Source organism: Panthera uncia, chromosome A2, assembly GCF_023721935.1.
Source record: "Panthera uncia isolate 11264 chromosome A2, Puncia_PCG_1.0, whole genome shotgun sequence".
Classification (NCBI taxonomy): Eukaryota; Metazoa; Chordata; class Mammalia; order Carnivora; family Felidae; genus Panthera; species Panthera uncia.
Genome location: NC_064816.1, coordinates 7,185,896 through 7,205,294, shown reverse-complemented (window position 1 = coordinate 7,205,294; position 19,399 = coordinate 7,185,896). Strand labels below are relative to the sequence as shown.

The 19,399-nt window shown below is 55.9% G+C and overlaps 1 protein-coding gene across 2 annotated transcripts in view; it reads right to left on the bottom strand.

The window, feature by feature from the left end:
• Positions 1-12,649, bottom strand: part of PDE4A (phosphodiesterase 4A) — a 35,586-nt gene extending 22,937 nt beyond the window's left edge. The window contains exon 1 of one of the 2 annotated variants that reach the window (XM_049642384.1): positions 12,226-12,649. In XM_049642384.1, the coding sequence (XP_049498341.1) occupies positions 12,226-12,545 (320 nt within the window). In that variant the 5' untranslated portion in view covers positions 12,546-12,649. Of the gene's footprint in view, positions 1-739; positions 1,065-12,225 lie in introns of those variants that run through there. The other variant, XM_049642385.1, reaches the window with a different exon arrangement.
• Positions 12,650-19,399: the final 6,750 nt, after the last annotated feature.

Sequence of the window (19,399 nt, the reverse complement as noted above, 5' to 3'; positions counted from 1 at the left end):
CCCTCCTCCTCTCCTCTCCCCTCGCCAATCTCTTCCCTGGGTCCAGACGCTGAGCCTGTCCGGGCGGTGTCCTCTCCCACTATGTCTCGGACCTCAGGTTCCAAACAAGTGCATGCGGAGAGTAGGGAGGCAAGGGGGTAACCAGAGGACCCTCTCCTGGCTCTGGAAAAGCCCCCAGAGCCAGCCCGTGCCCACCTCTGGGCTGTCAACCTCGGTTTCCGAGTTAAACGGACACTGGGAAGCCAGACCGGATGTGTCTCCGGGCTCCTCGCCCGCAAGCTTCTAGCCCCCCGCATCCCACCCCGAGTCTGGCCAGGAAGAGAAAGTGCATTTGCCCTCTGTGCCCGGTGCACCCGGTAACATCACTGAGCCTCCTGGCAAGGCAACCCCCAGACAGCAGCGCTGGCCCCATTTCACAGGCCTTTACACTGAGGCTTAGCAGAATCGAACACGTGTCCCCAGATCGCGGTTGGATGGCAGGTTGGCCTCACTCGTCCAAAGCCTGACTGCAGACTGAGGTCTGCCAAGGTAGCGGGAGGAACTTCACGTTTATTGAGTGCCTACTGCATGCCCTATCAGATGTCTCCACGGCAACCCTGGAGGGCAGGGATGATTTTTATCGCTGTCCTGGGACGGACGAGGGGGAAGTTAGGCTGCGGAGGGCCCGCTAGGAACCCCAGACCTGGCCTGCCGGGTGGCCAAGGGAGATTCGAACCCACCGCCGCTGGCGCGCACTTACCCAGCCCACGCCTGGCGGCCAAAGTCCTGATGGCTGCGGAGAAGCCGAAGACGCCGGCGGAAAGTTGGGGACGGGATGGCAAAGAAGACGGGCGAGGAGGGCGGCGAACGCGGGCGGCGGGGTGCGCGCGGGGCCGGGGGCTCAGGCAGGAACGCCTCGTCCTCGGCCGCCGCCACCGCCGGGAAGGCCGCCAGCTGCAGCTCGGGGATGCGGCCCAGGCCTTGCGGCCGCGCCATAACCACAGGGGGCGCGGGGCAGCCCCGCCTCAGCGGGCGCTGGGGAGCAGCGCCGCCCGCCTGCCCCGGGCAGCCCACGCAGGCCGGCCGCCCAGCCCTGGGGCCCACGGGCCCCACCCCGCCGGGCCGCCTCGGCCCTTCCGGCTTCGCTCTGGGGCCGCCCCTGGGGCGGGGCGGGCCTGGGGCGCCCACGCGGCTGCCGAGGGACACCCCTCAGACCGCAGGGCCCTCCCCGCAGTCCCCTTAAGGTGCTTACAGTCGCCGGAAGCGCCTCTACAAACATCGGGGGTGCCCCCCCCACAAATCCCTGGAGTGTTCTCACAAACCGCTGTGGCCCTCACTAACCTCAGGGGCATCCCCAAGGTCTTTCAGATGTCCCCAAAATTCCAGAGAATGTCCCAACCATCCCTGAGTTGTCCTCACACAATCCAGAGGTACCCCCAAATCCCTGAGTTCCCCCCAAAAGCCAGAGATGCGCTGAGAGGCCCCATACACCCTGGGACAATCCCATAGCTTCCCAAATGTCCCTTACTGATGTCCTCATTGTTACTGATATATCCCCACAAACTCCAGGGGCACCCTAAGAATCTCAGAACACACCCACAAATGAAACGCCTTCAGATCCCAGGACCATCACCAGGTTTCCTCAGAAGTCTCCAAAATCTCTTAGAGCACCCCCACCATCCCGGAGTCATGCAGAGGCCCCCAGAGTACCCCTAGAATTTCCCACAGCCACCGAGCATTCCCACAGTCTGCATGAGGCCCCCCCCAAATTCTGGGATCCCTCACAGACCCTAAGATGGCTTCCACAATCTCTCGGATGTCCCCCTCAATCCCTGAGTGGCTCGGCAGCATCCCGGAGATGCCCCCACAAGTTCAGAGATACAAAATAACCTCAGGGGTGTCTTCAGACTCAAAGAGTGCTCCCATGTAACCATGTAGCTGCCATCAAAATCCATAGACCCCAGGGCCACAACTAGATTCCTCCATAGTTCCTAAGACAGTCCTATATCCCTAGGCTACCTCCCCAAACCAAGATAAACCCACAATCCTTGGGGACACCTCCAGAATGCCCCCCACAGCTTCTGAGACACAGAAGCTGAGTGAGTTCACAAGCCCCTAGAGGCTCCTAAGACCTGCCCCCGCCCCGTCCTCCCACCCCTTAGGATCTCTGAGGCCTCTTAGAACTGGGGCCCTCCACAGCTCACGAGGTGCCCCAAGAAGCCGACCTCCCCTCGGCAGAGCAGTACAAACAGATAGGAACTTTCTGGAGTCCCTTCAGTGGCTCTGCCTACTCTGTTGGGCACATGTTCACCCCTTTCACAAATGAGGAAATGGAGACTGAAGTGAAGATTCTTGAACAAAGTTAGCCAGCTGGTTATAATTCCAGAGACTACCCCAACCTGTCTGCGGCCCTTTGGGGTTAGGGAAGTGGGAAAGAAAAACAGAACGAATCCCTATTTTAGGGCCATGCCCCTATGAATACCTTTCTCTCTCTACCTTTTGGCTCTGTTGTCATGGGCCCCAGAACTGGCTGACCTAGGCTTGAGTCTGGCCTCTGGCACTTAGTCATTTGACTTTGGGCCAGCCACTTCATTTCACTGAGCCTCAGTTTTCCCAACTGTAAAATGGGCATAATAATACTATGCATCTCACGGATGGACAATTAAAAAAAAAACAAAGCCTCAGAAAAGTGTTTGGACATAGTAAACACTCACTGAATGTCAGCTATGATTATCTGACAAAACATTTACAGAGAGCTTATAATGCACAAGCCACCGTACTAGCAAGATGATACAAGGGTGCCTGGGTGGCTCAGTTGGTTGGGCGTCCGACTTTGGGTCAGGTCACGATCTCTTGATTTGTGGGTTCGAGCCCCGTGTTGGGCTCTGTGCTGACAGCTCAGAGCCTGGAGCCTGCTTCAGATTCTGTGTCTCCCTCTCTCTCCGCCCCTCCCCTGTTCACGCTCTGTCTCTCACATTCGCAAAATAATAAGCCTTTAAAAAAAATAAATTCTTATTTTAAAAAAGAGGATACAGGGGCGCCTGGGTGGCTCAGTCGGTTGAGCATCCGGCTTTGCCTCAGGTCATGATCTCTCAGTTCGTGAGTTCGAGCCCCGCCTCGGGTTGTGCTGACAGCTCGGAGCCTGGATCCAGCTTCCGAGTCTGTGTCTCCTTCTCTCTCTGCCCCTCCCCTGCTCACATTCTGTCTCTCTCCAAAATAAATAAACATTAAAAATTAAAAAAAAAAAGAGGATACAGATGATGATGATGATGATGATGATAGCAGCTAATCTTCAGAATGCCTCCTGGGCATTAGTACCTCTAGCTATGATCTTATTTAATCCTCATTAAATACCTGCAAAGTGATATATTGTCCCTAACTGAGTCTTGGCGAGAAACAACCTGCTCGAGGTCACACAACCAATGAGCGTCTGAGCCAGGCTCGAGACCAGTGTTTGCCACCTTTATTTCATTATTGCCCCCTCCCCCCAAGGAATAGCCTGCTTAGACAGTCCCAACTCCCAAACTGCCTTCTCTATGAAATATTAAAGCCACCGATACACAGGCATAACTCAGAGATATTGTGGGTTCGGTTCCAGACCATTGCAATAAAGCGAACGTCACAATAAAGCAAGCCAAATGAATTTTGTGGTTTCCCAGTGCGTGTAAAAGTTATGTTTATACTACACTGTAGTCTACTAAGTGTGTGTTACGTCTAAAAAAAAAATGTACGTACCTTAATTTAAAAATACTTTGTTGCTAAAAAAACGCTAACCATTATCCAAGCTTTCAGCGAGTCCATCCTTTGGCTGGTGCAGGGTCTTGCCTTGATGTTGATGGCTGCTGACAGGTCAGGATGGTTGTGGTAATTTCTTAAAATAAGGAAACAATGAAGCTTGCCACATTGATCGACTCTTCTTTTTAGGAGTCAGTTCTCCGGATCATGTGATGCTGTTCAGTACCACTTTACCCACCGTAGAATGACTGTCTTTTTTTTTAAGTTTATTTATTTATTTTGAGAGAGAGAGAGAGAGAGAGAGAGAGAGAATCCCAAACAGGCTCTGCAGTGTCAGCATGGAGCCCGATGCAGGGCTCAAACTCACGAAACGTAAGATCATGACCTGAGCCAAAATCAAGACCTGGTCACTTAACTGACTGAGCCACCCAGGAGCCCCTAGAACTTTTTTCAAAATGGAAGTCAATCCTCTCAAACCCTGCTGCTGTTTTATCAACAAACTTTACGTAATATTCTAAAACCTGGTCATTGCAACAATCTTCACAGCATCTTCCCTAGGAGTAGATGCCATCTCAAGAAACCACATTCTTTGCTCATCCAATAAGAAGCGACTCCTCTTCCGTTCAAGTTTGATCATGAGATTGCAGTGAGGCAATCCTATCCTCAGGCTCCATTTCTGATTCCCACCACACCTGCAGTGACTTCCTCCACTGAAGTCTTTTCTTCTTAAAAGACATTTTTTTTTAATGTTTATTTATTCTTGAGAGACAGAGACAAAGCACGAGCAGGGGAAGGGCAGAGAAAGACACAGAATCTGAAGCAGGCTCCAGGCTCCGAGCCATCAGCACAGAGCCTGACGCGGGGCTCGAACCCACGGACCGCGAGATCATGACCTGAGCCGAAGGCGGACGCTTAACCGACTGACCACCCAGGTGCTCCCCCCACTGAAGTCTGGAACCCCCACAGTCATCCACAAGGGTTGGAATCAGCTTCTTTCAGGCTCCTGCACCTGTTGGTATTCTGACCTCTTCCCATGAACCAGAATGTTCATAATGGCATTTAGAATGGCAAAGCCTTTCCAGAAGGCTTTCAATTTATTTTGCCCAGATCTATCAGAGGAGTCACTTTCTGTGGCATCCAGAGCTCTACAAAATGGATTTCTTAAATAGGAAGACTTGAAAGTCAAAATTACTCCTCAATCCGTGGGCTGCAGAATGGATGTTGCCTGAGCCGGCATGAAAACAACATTGATCTCATTGTACGTCTCCATCAGAGCTCATGGCTGGCCAGGTGCATGGTCAATGAGCAGTAATATTTTGAAAGGAAACTTTTTTTTTTTTTTTTTTTTTGAGCAGTAGGTCTCAACAGTGGGTTTAAATTATTCAGTAAAACCACGTTGTAAATAGATGTGCTGTCATCTGGGCTCTGTTGTTCCATTTACAGAGCACAGACAGAGAATCATTGGAATCATTCTTAAGGGCCCTAGGATTTTCAGAATGGTAAATGAGCACCGGTTTTCACTTAAAGTCACCAGCTCCATTTGCCTTTAACAAGAGAGCCCTTTGAAACTTTGAAGCCAGGCACTGACTTCTCCTCTCTAGCTATGAAAGTCCTACATGGTATCTTCCGATAGAAGGCTGCTTTGTCTACACTGAAAATGTGTTGTGGGGGCACCTGGGTGGCTCAGTCGGTTAAGCATTTGACTTCGGCTCAGGTCATGATCTTCCCGATCAGAGTTCGAGCCCCGCGTCAGGCTCTGTGCTGACAGCTCAGAGCCTGGAGCCTGTCTTTCTCTCTCTCTCTCTCTTTCTCTGCCCCTCCCTGGTGTGCGCTGTCTGTCTCTCTCTCAAAAACCAATAAATATTTTTAAAAATATATTGAAAAAAAAAGAGAAAATGTGTTCTTTGGCGTAGCCACCATTGATCAGCTTAGCTAGATCTTTCTGGATGCCTTTCTGCAGCTTCTACATCGGTACTTGCGGCCTCACCTCCGTCTTTGATGTTATGGAGACAGCTTATGTCCTTAAACTTCATGAACCAACCTCTGCTAGCTTCAAACGCGCCTTCTGCTGCTTTCTCACCTCTTTCAGCCTCCACAGAACGGAAGAGAGTGAGGGCCTTGCTCTGGATGAGGCTTTGGCTTAAGGGGAATGTTGTGGCTAGTTTGATCTTCTGTCTTGACCCCTAAAACTTGCTCCCAAGTCAGCAATAATGTTGTTTTTCTTTCTTATCATTCCTGTGCTCGCTGGAGTGGCACCTTTAACTTCCTCCAAGAACTTGTCGTTTGCATTCACAATGAGGCTCGCTGTCTGGTACAAGGGGCCTAGCTTTCAGCCTACGTCAGCTTGCAACACTCCTTCCTCATGAAGCTTCATCAGTTCTGGCTTTTGATTTGAAGTGAGAGATACGTGTGACTGTTTCACTTGAACACTGAAAGGCCATCAGGGTGACTAATTTTGGCCTAATTTCAAAATTGCTATGTCTTAGGGAATAGGGAGGCCCAAGGAAAGGGAGACACTGGGCAACAGCTGGTCAGGGGAGTGGTCAGATCCCACACTGACTTTCATCGAGGAAGTCTGCGGTCTCTTATAGGTGCGGTTCGTGGCGCCCCCAAGTGGTTACTCTAGTAACAGCAGATGGATCACCGAGGACCAGAATAAATTTAATAATGATGAAAAAGTTTGGAAACATTGCAAGAACTACCGAAATGGGACACACAGAAACGAGATACTGCATGTAAAAAATGCAGTACCTCTGGGGAGCTTGGGTGGCTCAGTCGGTTACGTGTTTGACTCTTGATTTCAGCTCAGGTCATGATCTCACAGTTCCTGAGTTCGAGTCCCACATCAGGCTCTGCACTGTCAGTGCAGAGCCTGCTTGGGATTCTCTCTCCCTCTCTCTCTGCCCCCTCCTCCAACCTCTCTCTCTCTCTCTCTCTCTCTCTCTCTCAAAATGAATAACCTGGGGTACCTGGGTGGATCAGTCAGGTAAGCATCTGACTTTGGCTCAAGTCAGTTCATGAGTTCGAGTTCGAGTTCATGAGTTCAGGTCAGTTCATGAGCTCGAGCCCTGCATGGGATTGTCACTCTCACTCCCTCTCTCTCTCCACCCCTCTCCCACTTGCATGCATGTTCTCTCTCTCTCTCTCAAAATAAATAAACTTTAATAAATAAACTTTAAAAAGTGCAGTAATAGGGGAGACTAAGTGGCTCAGTCGGTTAAGCATCCGACTTCGGCTCGGGTCATGATCTCACAGTCCGTGGGTTCGAGCCCCGCATCGGGCTCTGTGCTGACAGCTCAGAGCCTGGAGCCTACTTTGGATTCTGTGTCTCCCTCTCTCTGCCCCTTCCCTGCTCATGCTCTGTCTCTCTCTGTCTCAAAGTAAATAAAAAACATTTAAAAAATAACAAAAAGTGTGGTAACAAAGCAAGGTATGCCTGTACTGTGTATCTGTTTATGTCCTATGTGTATATTTGGGCTTTATACATAAATGTAAGATTTTTTTCCCACATACCCACCCAAGAACCAACTTTCACCCCCTTGGAGGTAATATCACCTCATTAGGAATGCAGGGTGTCCCAGTCTTGGCACTATTGACATTGGGCACCAGATAATGCCCTGTAGCACCTCTCTCCAGTCATTAAACTAAAATGTCTCCAGCCATTTTCCACATGTCCGCTGGAGGCCAGAATTGCCCTCAGGTGAAAACTCCTGCTCTAAACCCACTAAGACCCTTGTTCTGGCCACTGGGACCTCTTGGTCCAGGCACAAACAGAAAGGAAGAGCATTCTTAGGCACCTGCCCTCAGGTTTCCCTGCACTGTTTTGCTGATTCCTCAGGCCAGACTTTGGAAATAGCGTTCTGAACAGGCCCATTTCAGAGATGGGGAGCCTGAAGCACGGGAAGGGGAAGTGACTCGGCCAGGGTCACCTGTTGTCTGACTCCAGAGACTGGGATTTTAGTCACTAGGCTACACAGGCCCTTCACGGTTCAGTCTGTTTCCAGCTCAGTGAGCTTTGTCCCTTCCTAGCAAGTCAGAGATAAACTGAACCCTAAAGCCAACCTTGACCATAGCCTGCGAAGCCCTATGTGAGCTGCCCTGGCACCTCCTTGCCTCATTTCCTTCCACTCACCCTTTGCTCACTCTGCCCAGCCACACCTGCCTCTCTACTTTTCCTAGAACATAACAGACATGCTCCTACCCCAGGACCTTTGAACTGCCTGTTCCCTCTGCTTGTCACCTTCTTCCCTCAGGCTCACCGAGCCTCCTCTGCCACTCCATTTAGGTCTCTGCTCAAATGTGACCTCTTCAGCCAGGCCTTCCCTGACCCCAGGATCCCTCTTCTCTTCATGTCCCACGTGGCATCATCTGGAACTATTATAGGCCTTTATTTGTTATTTCTTCCTCACCCACTAGCCTGAGAACTCCAGGACAGCAGGGACAGGGTCTATTTCATTCTCTGCTACTGCCTGAAGATGTGCAGTCAGTGTCTGTGGAATGGATGGCCACATGAGGAAAATGAGGCTCAGACAGGTGAAATCCTGTCCTCGGGTCACACAGCAAGTCAAGGGCAAAGACTGGATTTGAGCTCTTACTCAGGAGTGAAGACAGTGGGCTCAGTGCCCCCCAAAACTCTGTCCTCACCTGGTCAGTTCGCAGTTCCCCCAGGCCCAAAGCCCTACCTGCTACTCAGAGCCCGCAGTCATTCTGTGGCTGGTGAAAGAGGGGGTGCCCTTGCAGCCAGGGCCCAGGATTGTAGTTAGAGGATGCCCCCCTTTTTCCCTGCAGATGTTGGGAGCCGGTTCTCAAAAGCCCCAGCTCCTGGCTGCCCAGCCCCAACGGCGGCCATCTCGGCCTTACCACAGCCCTGGGGACCAGCAGATCTTATCCACAAAGGCTTAGTAAGGAAAAAACTGAGGCGCAGGGAGGCATGATCATGGGCCCCCGTCCCACAGCGAGTCCGTGGGCAGGGCTACAATCTGATTCTTACCCACCAAGCTGGAGTCCAGGAGTCCTGGGTCTTTTAACCCCAAGTCTGCCCTTCCTCACTGTGTGACCTTGGCCAAGTCACTTCTCTCAGTTTCCTCGGCAGGAATAGAGCGCCAAAGACACCGGGAGTTAACACGCAGGTTGGAGGCCCCGGCCTGGGCCAGCCCGTTGGTGAGCCCGGAGGAGGAGACTCCGCAGCCTCAACTTCTCCGCCAAATTCCTCTGCATCCGCCAGGCGGCCGTCTCCACCGCGCTCGGCGGGATGGGGATTGCCGCCTGGTCCCGCCCGGGGAGGGCGAGGACCTCACCCGAAGCCTGCGGTCGGTCGACCGGCCTGGCGCCCACTCTCTGGGGCGCTCGATAAGCATGATATAATAACCTGGGGCACCCGGTAGTGGCGGCGGCGGCGACTTTGTTCTGCGCGGGGACTGGAGTCCCACAGGCAGGTCCGGACTCGGAACGCACACTCAGCCTGTGCCTTTCTCATCATCCAGCAGAGGGCGCGCGGAGGGAGGGGCGCGAGGAGGGACCCGCTCCCAGGCCACCGCCAGGGATAAGGGAGAGCCAGAGATGAGGGCAGGCGAGGACCCAAGTGGAGACAGAGGCCACGGGCTAGAGGGTGACCCCAGTCCAGCTGCTTCAACCTCTCCCAGGGGCGCTGCAGCGCCCTCCCTCGGCGGGGAGAGTTTGGGGGTACAGAAGGGCACGGGGTTGGGGCTAGGGGGTCGGTTTGTTGGCCCCGCCCCCAATTCAGGCAAGTTCCCCCCCCCCTCCGCCCCCACCATCAACAGAGTCTTTCTCTTCCTCCAGCTCCATCTGCCTCTTGACAGATCGTGGTGGTGCCGTGACTCAGCCCCGCAGGGCGCCAGGAGCACAGGCTCATGCATCCCCAGGTCTGGAGGGGGGTTGTGGATGCCATCTCCGATGGGGGGCAGTGCCCTCTCTCTGAGGGTTCCTGTGACTCAAGTCCGGAGGGCTGTCTGGATCCCGTTTTTGGTGGCTGCATGAACTGCAACGTGGGTAGCACTGGAACGCCCTGTGTGCACTCAGGGAACCCCCTTTCTGGAGACACAGGCCGGCAGAAAGCCAATTCTAAGGAGCCAGGTTCCCACTGGCGGCCTCTTAGTTTCCCCTTCCTCCTTCCGCCCAGGGGTGGGGGGAGGACACTGGCACCAAGGCCACAACCACTGCAGGCTACACAGGCCCACAGAGAAACAGAAACCTGTACTCGAGGTTCCTGTTTTTCCTTCCCACCCTGAAGGGGCAAGGTCTACCCAAGCCCCACCTCCTCCCCTGAGTGCAGGTCCCTGAGCGACTATCTACGGAGCACTCACTGTGTGCAGTCCTTTACACACATCCCCATTCGCACAGAACTCTCAAACACCCCCCTCCCACAGAGCAGTGCCAAAGCCCTACTTAACAGACAGGGAAACTGAGGCTCAGAGAGGGCAAGACACTTGTGCCAGGACCCCAGGCATCAGACAGATGGGTGTTGGGATCTCGGCTTTGCCATTTCCTGGTTGTGTGAGCCTGGGCAAGAAGGAGAAGGGACTTTGCCCCTCCGGGCCTCCGTGTGTCCAGCAGGAATACCTGATGAGGCACTGGAGAAGAAGAGACGTGTAGGAAAGTCCCCAGCATGGAGCCCAAGAGTGAGCCATTACAAGATAGATGCCACTAAGATAATGATGATTATTACCACTCAGCTACTGTCCCCAGAGAGTCAGCAGCCCAGAGACTAGGGTAGGGGGAGTCTCTGGGGTCTTAAAAAGGAGTAGGGCCCCCTGCACTCTGCTCCTTCATTCGTCTCTCAGGACAGTGACCTGAGCCAGTTTGGCACACAGCCCTTGGTCTTGGCATTTCCTGTTGATTCCAGTTTTGTTTTCTTTCAGCTTCTCTCTGGTTCCCTTTGGGAAATAGCAGGCTGTGTGTGCTGGGCCCATGACACTCGCTTCCTGCTGGGGGCGGGGGTGCTGGGTCTGGGTATGTCTCCAATGGGGATGGGGGGTGGTTTGGGGGGGCTGTAGGGCCTGCTGGAAGTCCCCGGAGAGAGCGAGAATTGCAGGGTCACAGCCCAGAGGGGCCTCCCTCGGGAACTCCGGCAATAAGAGGCCGGGATTTGGCCGTCTTAATGACGTCCCAAGCAGAGGGGCACCCATGGGGGTCAGACAAAGCATACAGTCGAAGCCTTCGGTCATACATGTCACCAAAGCACACAGTCAGACCCCGAGCACCACTAGAGCAGGCACAGTAACTGAGAACACCAGGTGGTAGAGGGAGCACACTCCGGAAGTCAGAGGACTCCTGGACACAGGGGACAGAGGCAGCTGAGAGCATGTCACTGTCTCAGTCAATGTCTCTGGGAGCACAGACAGTCCTGTTGACACAGTCACAATGTCCCGGAATGTACACATCACAGTGCCACCATCGCTGCATCCCCAGAGCGCATACACAATCACTGCCTCAAGAGCACACACGGTCATTGTCACAATCGCTGTCCCAGAAGCACACAGTCACACGATCCTGGTCCTGGGAGCTCACGCAGTCATACTGTCACAGTTACCGTGACTCTTAAGTACACAAGTCACACTGTCACAATTACTGTCCTGGAAGCACACCGTCACTGTGTCACCATCACTGTCTCAGAAGCACACACAGTTCCACTGCCATAATCACTGTCCCCAGAGCCCACATAATCCTATGTCACAGTCACAGGGCCCCAGAAGCCCGGGCAGAGCATGGAGCGAAGGCAGACCCAGCTAGTCATACCCCACCAGCTGGAGCCACCCCAGGTCAGTGAGGATACCACTGGAGTCAGCCCAACACCTCCCTCACTAACACTGTCCCCTCTGGGAGGCAGAGACTCCCTTACCCTGTGCCGGGATTGTGCACCCCCGGGCAGCTACTGAACCTAACACTCCTGTCCTGAGAGGAAGCTCCAACCCGGCACACAGGCCCCCAACACAGTGCTCCCCCCAAAACCCCCTCTGGATTTCTGACCCCAGCTGCTTCAGGGCGAGTCCCCCGAATGTCCCCCGCACAGTCCTCCACTCCCCAGGATGGCCAGCGCCCCTCAGCCTGGAGGAAACACTGGGATCCTAGGAAGCGGCCCCTTACGGTACCCTCGAGATCATCCACAAGCGTAGTGAATCTAGCTGCCAGTTCAGTGCCCCCAGGAAAGTCCCTTCAAGTACCCAGCTTAGCCATGTTCTGCACCGTCACCAACTAAGGGTGCAGACTCCAAAGCTGCAGCCCTGAACCGAGGCGTCGTTACTACCACATGCAGCATGGCGCCCCCCAAGTCGACCCCAGGATCAGCTTCAGTAGGAAGGGTATTCGGGTACAGGACACCACCAGGGTCGGGTCCCGGACGCCCCCACAGTGGAACTCCCCCCCACACACACACACCCCCGCTAGTCACTCAGACTCCACCCGCAGCACAGCGCCCCCTGCGGTCGGCGGGGCGAGTGGCGTCTTCTCTGCGCGCCTATCCGCTCCACGCGCGTCCGCCGCCCGGAGTCTTACCGCTTGCAGCTGCCTCCGCTCGCGCCGCCGCTGCCGGTGCCGGTACCGTGGAAGGACGAGGGCCAGGACATGCGAGAAGTGCGCAGGCCGGGCCGGTCGCCGGTGTCCACGGCGTCGGCGCGCTCTATGGGCCGGTGTGGCGGCCGCTCGGGCTCTGCGCGCTCCGCGCTGTCAGAGTAGCCGCGCTGCTGGATACGGATAGGGGTCCGCGGCTGCCGCCACAGGTGCTGTGGGGGCGGCTTCAGGGTGGCCTGGCCCTCCCGGGGCCCGGGCAGAGACAGAGACAGGCTCCTCTCCGAAGGGGCGGCCGGGGGCTCCATGGCGCCGGCCCCTTCCTGTGCCCCGGGGGGCCCCGGCCTCTCCGAGCTTTACCCTGCTCAGCGGCGCGCTAGCCGACGCGCCCGGGGCCCCGCGGGTGCGCCCGGCCTCGCTGGGGCCATGGCGCCCCGGGGACAGACCCGGGGGCGCTACGGGCCGATCGCCCCCGGGCCGGGCGCCGCGGCTTTCGGTCGGCGGCCGGCGCTCTGCTCCGCGCCCGGCAGCGCTCTCCGCGCTCGGTACCCCGCTCCGCGCCAGCCCCGGCTCCCCCGCCCCGTCCCGCCCCTCCCCGCCCCCAGCCCGCCGCTCTGTCAGCGCCGCCCCCCTCCTCCTCCACCGTCCGGGCCTGTGGGGGGCAGCCACCCGAGGAGGGGGGCCCTCCCCGCCCACGCAGAGCCCCGCTCCCGGAGGGGAGGGGGCGCCGGAACTCGGCTCTCTCCTAAACGCCCGGCCTAGCCGCGGCGTGCACGGGAAAGAAGGAGTTAAACGGTTAATCCGATCAGGAAGGAGACACCCGACTGGTTGCCGGTGTGTCAGTCAGTCCGTCCATCATGGCGGGGGCGGAGCCCTATGCTGGCGTGTCCTCGCCGCTACCCCTGGTCCGGGGGGAGCGTGTGGGGAGTGGTCCCGGTGCCACCGACGCGGTCCCTGCGGCTGGCAACGGCGACGTTCCGGGATTCTCCTGTTGGTGGGTCGGAAGATGGTAATGGTGTGTGCCCGGTGCGGGATGTGCGTGCACGTGGCCCCTTCCGAGGGTTGTCTGTGTTTTCGGTGTCGGCTGGAAGTGTGTGCGCGCACGTGGTTGGCTGCTGCGGTCTGCCTGTTTCTCTGGATTTCGCTGTGTGTGTATCTGTGTGTCTGTGGGTGCAGGAGGTGTGCGCACGTGTGCCGCTTGTTTGGCGGGTGTGCGCCTCTATGGGGTCTGTTCTGGTGGCCTGGGGCTGTGCATGTGTACCCACGCGTTTGGGTGTGTATTGTTGGTCTGTGCTTGCGGAGTTGTGCAGGCAATTCAGCCTCCGTGGTTTGACTGTGGTATGAAGTAGTCTATACGTGTTGGTGTGTGTGTGTGTGTGTGTGTGTGTGTGTGTGTGTGTGGTCGGCCTGAGGGCAGCTTTGGGGTGTTTCTGGGGTGTGTCCCTTTGGTTCCCGTGTGGCTCCAGGAGGACACCGCAGCTGCCCGCCCACCGCTCTGTGTATCGCCGCCTCTTGTAAAGCGCTTCTGCAGGAGGTAAACTGAGGCAGGTCTCCGGCAGCCGCGGGATGCATCCCCATGCCCTTTTCAGGCGAGTAAACAGCCGCGCCTCCTCTGCGCGGCCCCCGCCGGCAGAGCCCCCCTTCCGGCACCTAAATCGGGAGTCGCCGTGACTCACGCTCCCGCCTCCCCCAGCGCCGCGCCGAGCGAGCAAGCAGAGAGCGAGCGGGATCTGAGCGCCACCCTCCCCCCATCTCTGCCGCCCTGGCCGCGACGGATCCCTGGTGGTGGCCGGGCTTTGGGAGCGCATTCGCCCGCGTGCCCCCACCTCCTGTGGCCGACACTCTCTCGGATGCTAAACGGTTCTGGTGCGCGTCCCCGGAACCAGGTCCCCACCCCCGCGATCCCCCCCCCCTGGACTCCCCCGGGCAGGCCGTGCCGTCTGCCACCCCCCTCCTCCCCCCCCCCCCCCCCCCCCACTGTTTTTAAAGGAAAAAAAAAAAAAAAGAGCCCGTCTCCAACCCCCACAGCCGCTTTTCTCCCCTCCCGAGGGGGCTCCAGGCGTGGGCGAACGCAGAACAAGAACCCGCCCCGCATTAGCAGCCGCGGGGTATCCCAGAAGCTAGAACTGTGTCTCCCACTTCTCTCAGGGACCCTCCCCCCGCAGTATACACTCAGAATGGCTTCTAGGTGATTGGCAAGGGCTGTCAGTCCTCCCCAGATCATTTAAGGGTCCTGGGCTGGGCCAAATGCTTTGAGCAGGGGAGTGGAGACTGTAGCGTTGGCCCAGGCTCTGGGTGGGTATCAGGGATGGGGGTTGGGGGAGGGCTTGGGCCCCAGTCCGGGGTTGGGAGGGCGGTTTGCAGAAAAGGAGCACGAGGCAGTGGGCCAAGGCTGGTGTTTGGAGCTCTGGTCTGAGTCTGGGATGGATCAGATTGGACCTGAACCTGGTAGAGAGTAGAAGGTTTATTTGGGGGGAGGGGGAGGAGGATATATTAGACGGAAGGAGGGGGGAATGACAGTCATTTCCCTCCCCCAACTGGAAATGAAGCATTTTTACCATGACCCAACCAGAGTAGACCTCCAATTGAGTAGATAAGGGGACAGGAAGAGGCTGGAGAGAATGGTGGCCTGAGGAGGGCAGTAGGGGCAGGGGCCTGGCCACTTTCAAACTCATCCTCAGCCAAGATGTGGGCTACAGTGCCCTCGGAGGACCCCAGATGAAAAAGAGCAAGAAACTATGTGAAGCTGGGGCTCACATATACCTCTCACATCCACCCAAGAGAAAGAAAAATGCCAGTCCAGCCCTCCTCCAGGGTCTCACCAGCCACTTTAAGACCTGGAAGAAAGTGCATCCTCCCAGGATAGGAAATAGGGGTGCACAGCTGACTGGTGGGAGACCCACCCCCTAGCCTCTCCCAGCTCTCTCATTGCGGGGGCATCTTTGGGGACTCGAGGGCTGAAACCCTTTCCACAGTCCTGCCTCTATGCTGACTCAGCCAGCTGCAAAACAGAAGAGATTCCTAGAGGCCGCAAGGGGAGCCTTTGGGGAAGGGATGTCACAGCCTGATGTACTGGGATCCAGGAGAAGATCCAGCTGGTTTTGTGAAAAGCCAGGGGCCTGAAGCATGGAAAGGGCTGGCGGCTGGACCTAGCCCAGCTTGCCCTAAATCTCCACCCCTCCTCCCAGCCTGGTCCCCTCCTGCCTACCTGTCGGCTTTGGTGATGGAAATCCTTGGAGGGACCAGCAATGGCAGCGTGGTGGGCCTTGGTGGCAGAGGGATCCCAACATCCAAGGGCTCAGTCTCAGCCCAGCCCAGGCCAGGACCTGTGGAAAGGCGACGGCGAGGGCGTCGAAGGTCGGCCCCCAGCATGTTGGCACAGGTGGGCTCGGGAGTCTCCCACAGCCTCTGAGGAAGGACAAGGGCAGAATAAGGGCGCAGCCAGGCTGCTCTGAGCCCCTCCCTCCAGTAACACCCTTCTCTAGACACCTGAGAGAGTGGCTGATGGGGATATAGGCTCCTCGTGTCCCCCTCACGACTTAGCCACTCGCTGATCCCTCCCTTATATCTAAGGGGTGCCCCTTCTCAGCCATAATTCTTGTAGAGCTCCCTTTCGATGTTCCGGTCCTGGGTCTCTGGGTCCTTATGCCTGTACACGCTGTGCTTCACTGTGAAAACTCTCTAGCACATCCCCACACTCCACGTCTACGAAAGCCCCTCCTGGCCTCACAATCTGTGGCCCCTCCTCCCTTCGCATCACAGACATTTAAGACCTTACCCCCAGCACCCCTCCTCCACCGTACAGCCCTCTCCCCACTTGAGAAGCCCCTTGGAAGCTCCTGCTTTCTGTCCCTGGGCTGAGAGCCTCTTGATCCAGGCAGCAGGAAAATAACGGGATCAAGGGTGTAAACTGAGGCACAAGGCGATGACGCTCCTCAGACTTGAGGGTATGGAAAAACACTTAGTGAACAACCCATTGGTCACAAGAGGGCGCCCGTCCCCCGCCGCGGCCCAAGTCCCGCCCCTCAGCCCGGGCCCCGCCCCTCGCACCTCGTCCCGGGTCCCAGCCACGGACAGGACACTGCGACTCCTCTTCATCCCGCCAACCTAGCGCGCCGTTGGGGCTGCGGGGGTCATGTTGGGGCGGGCCAGCACCTCCTGAAGGACCAAGCCGAAGACATCCGCCATTAGTGCCCTGGGGCTCCCCCTGCCGACCGAGCCTGAATCCTACCCCCCTTGCTAGTTTTCTCTCCCGAGGCGTGACGTCATCGGGTAGCTGACGCACTGGCCGTCGGTGACGTCGCTCGCCCGTTGCCAGAGCGACAGCTGACGCACGGCTGGGGTGTGGACGGCGTCAATGCCCGGGTTGGCCACTGGGGGGCCGGGAGCCTCGAGACCGGGTCGCCCCAGCCCCCACCCGTCCTCCCGCGGGGGCTTTCCCCGGCCTGGGGATCCCGCAGAGAAGACCGGGAGCTCCCAGAGGCGGCCGCGTGTGGCGCGTGGTCCGAGCCGGGGGCCGGCGGAAGCGTCTCCTCCGAGCTGTTGGGATTTTATGCCTAAACCCGAAATAGCTCCGATGTGCGGGGGCCGGGCACAGCGAGACGGCGGCTTGGGCACAGATGGGGGACGCGCAAGCAGAGGCGCGCAGAGACAGACAGGGACGCGTGGAAATAGAAACAGACAGACAGGGACACAGACGCCGCTCCCGATGATGAATGCGCTCTCCTGCCGGCGATCCTGGTCTAAAAGCCTGGATGGAGGGGGAGGCTGGTTCACTCCACCTTCGCACCCAGGTGCCGTGAATTCCTGCTCTGTGGCCATGGGTCAATGACTTAAACTCCCTGAGCCTCAGTTTCTCCTCTGTGAAATGGAATGATAAGCCCTACAAGGTCCGTGTGAGAATGAAATGAAATCAGACCGTGTTGAATTCCCACAGGACAGTGTCTGGCGCTCAGTAAGTACTTAGTACTGCCAACATCTGAGCCTGCGAGAGCCTGTTAGAACCCATGTCAGATCATGTCCCTCCTCTGGTCGGAGCCCTCCGTGGCTTTCACCTCACTCAGAGGAAAAGTCCTCAAGAGGAAGCCCACACAGTTCTGCAGGATGTGCCCAAGCACCTCCCTGTCCTCGCCTCTTACCATTCCCTCTCAGCTCCTGCTCTAGCCACGCTGGTTTCTTGGCTGTTTCTGGACCCACCAGGCACGCTCCAGTCTCAGGGCCTTTGCACCTGCTGCTCCTTCTGCTTCCTCTCTTCCCTTAAATATCCACTGGACCCTCACATTCTTCAAGTCTTTGTTCATATCTCACCTTTTCAGGTGTTTCTCCCGGAGTTTCTCTCCATCCCACCACGTTTAAAGTTGCTAGCTCCTCAGGACTCCTAATCTCCCTTATCCTGCTCTATTTTTCCCCGGGACTTATCACCTCATAACACACCATGTAATTTATCTATTACACTCATGGTCTCTTCCCACACTAGAATATCAGCTGCAGGAGGGCAAGAATATTTTATGTTTTATTCATTACCATATCCCCAGTGCCTAGAACCGAATCTGGAACATAGTAAGTCCTTATAACTATTTGTTCAATGTCCGGTTATTATTTTGAGGGCATAACAGCAGAATTATAAAGTTCCTAGCTGGGCCCACTATGGACTCGCTACTCTGCCCCCTACTTTGGCTGTTATCTCTTTTTCTTGCCTTATTGCACTAAGCAGCACCTCAGTTCAGTGTCAACCAGTAGCAATGAACGTACATATTATCTCCTCAACCTAGGCGAGCCTGTGACAGACAGTCGTTGAACAAATGGATGAATGTGTAAAGATAGCTTGAAGGTCACCTCCACTTCTCAGCCAAACTGAGCCAGTCGGTGTTCTGAGGCCCTACCGCTGCTTATCCTGCCCCCGAGAAAGCATTCATCATTCTGAGTTGTCATTATCTGTACGAATGGTGCCCATTCAACACGGCCCCCCACACGTAGTCTCAATGAATGCGGAATGAACACGACGGACACAGGGAGAAAGAACAACTCCCTCTCTGTGAATGTAGTCAGATACGTAGAAAGAGAAAGGGCCATGTAGCAAGGGCCAGGTTCAGGCTCCGAAATTACACTCACAGACCTGCATTCAGATCCTTGCTCTGCCCCTTCTTAACTGTGTACCCTTGGCCAAGTCACTCAGAACCCTACCTGTGCTGCATAGTCGGTGCTCACAAAATTAGCCATTATCCTAGTAATAATAGCAATTAGCATCATGGTGGTTGACTGCATAAAGCTATAGACAGACATGGAAGACAGCAACACATTCACAGAAACCTCCCATCCTCCCCTTAGACCCACTGGCTGACTCACTGTTCCTCAAACCCTTCACACATATTCAGACCTCAGGGCCTTTGTACTTGTAGTCCTCCTGACCCAGAAAACCAGACTCAGATATCCTGTGTTCCTCCCACCACCCGATCTCCTTGACCGCTTTCCTCTTGTCTCTTTTAGACTTATAACATGCTAACAAGATACAGACTCTATTATTTTTATCAGTTATTGCCTGTCCTTTGATTAGGACATGAGGTGGAGACCTTGGTCTATTTTGTCTCCAGCTGGATCTCCAGTCCTAGGACCATGCTGGCACACAGTAGGTGCTCAACAAATATCTGCTGAATGAATGAATAAATCCACTTGTCTCCCTTACCTCCTCAGGCCTCTGCTCAAAAGCACCTCATTCCAGAGGGTTTCCCTGACACAGATGTCTCCTTCCATTCCATTGCCCTCACTCGGCTTTACTTTTCTTCTCAGTTCTCCTCACCCCTGACATATCATATATTTACATTTCTGCTTTCAGCAGCCTGAGTTCCATGAGGGCAGGGGATTTTTCAGTCCTGTTTTAGCTATATCGAGACCCAACTTCACAGACATGTGACCTGTGCCATCGCTTGCAGTCCCATGCTTAGAAGGTTTAATGCACTGCCCTTGTCTTGAAATGCTTCATTCCTTTGCCCAGGACCCCTGCCTTTTCCTCTTGCCCTGGGCTCTTCAAATTCTGTGGCCAGATCCCCAATGACTGAAACAGCCCATGGGTTTGCAGAATAAAGGAAGGAATGGAGAAGCGGATGGCCAGCAAAAGCCCTGCAGTCCAGGGGAGAGGGACAGAGGCACACAGCGCCGCTGTCCA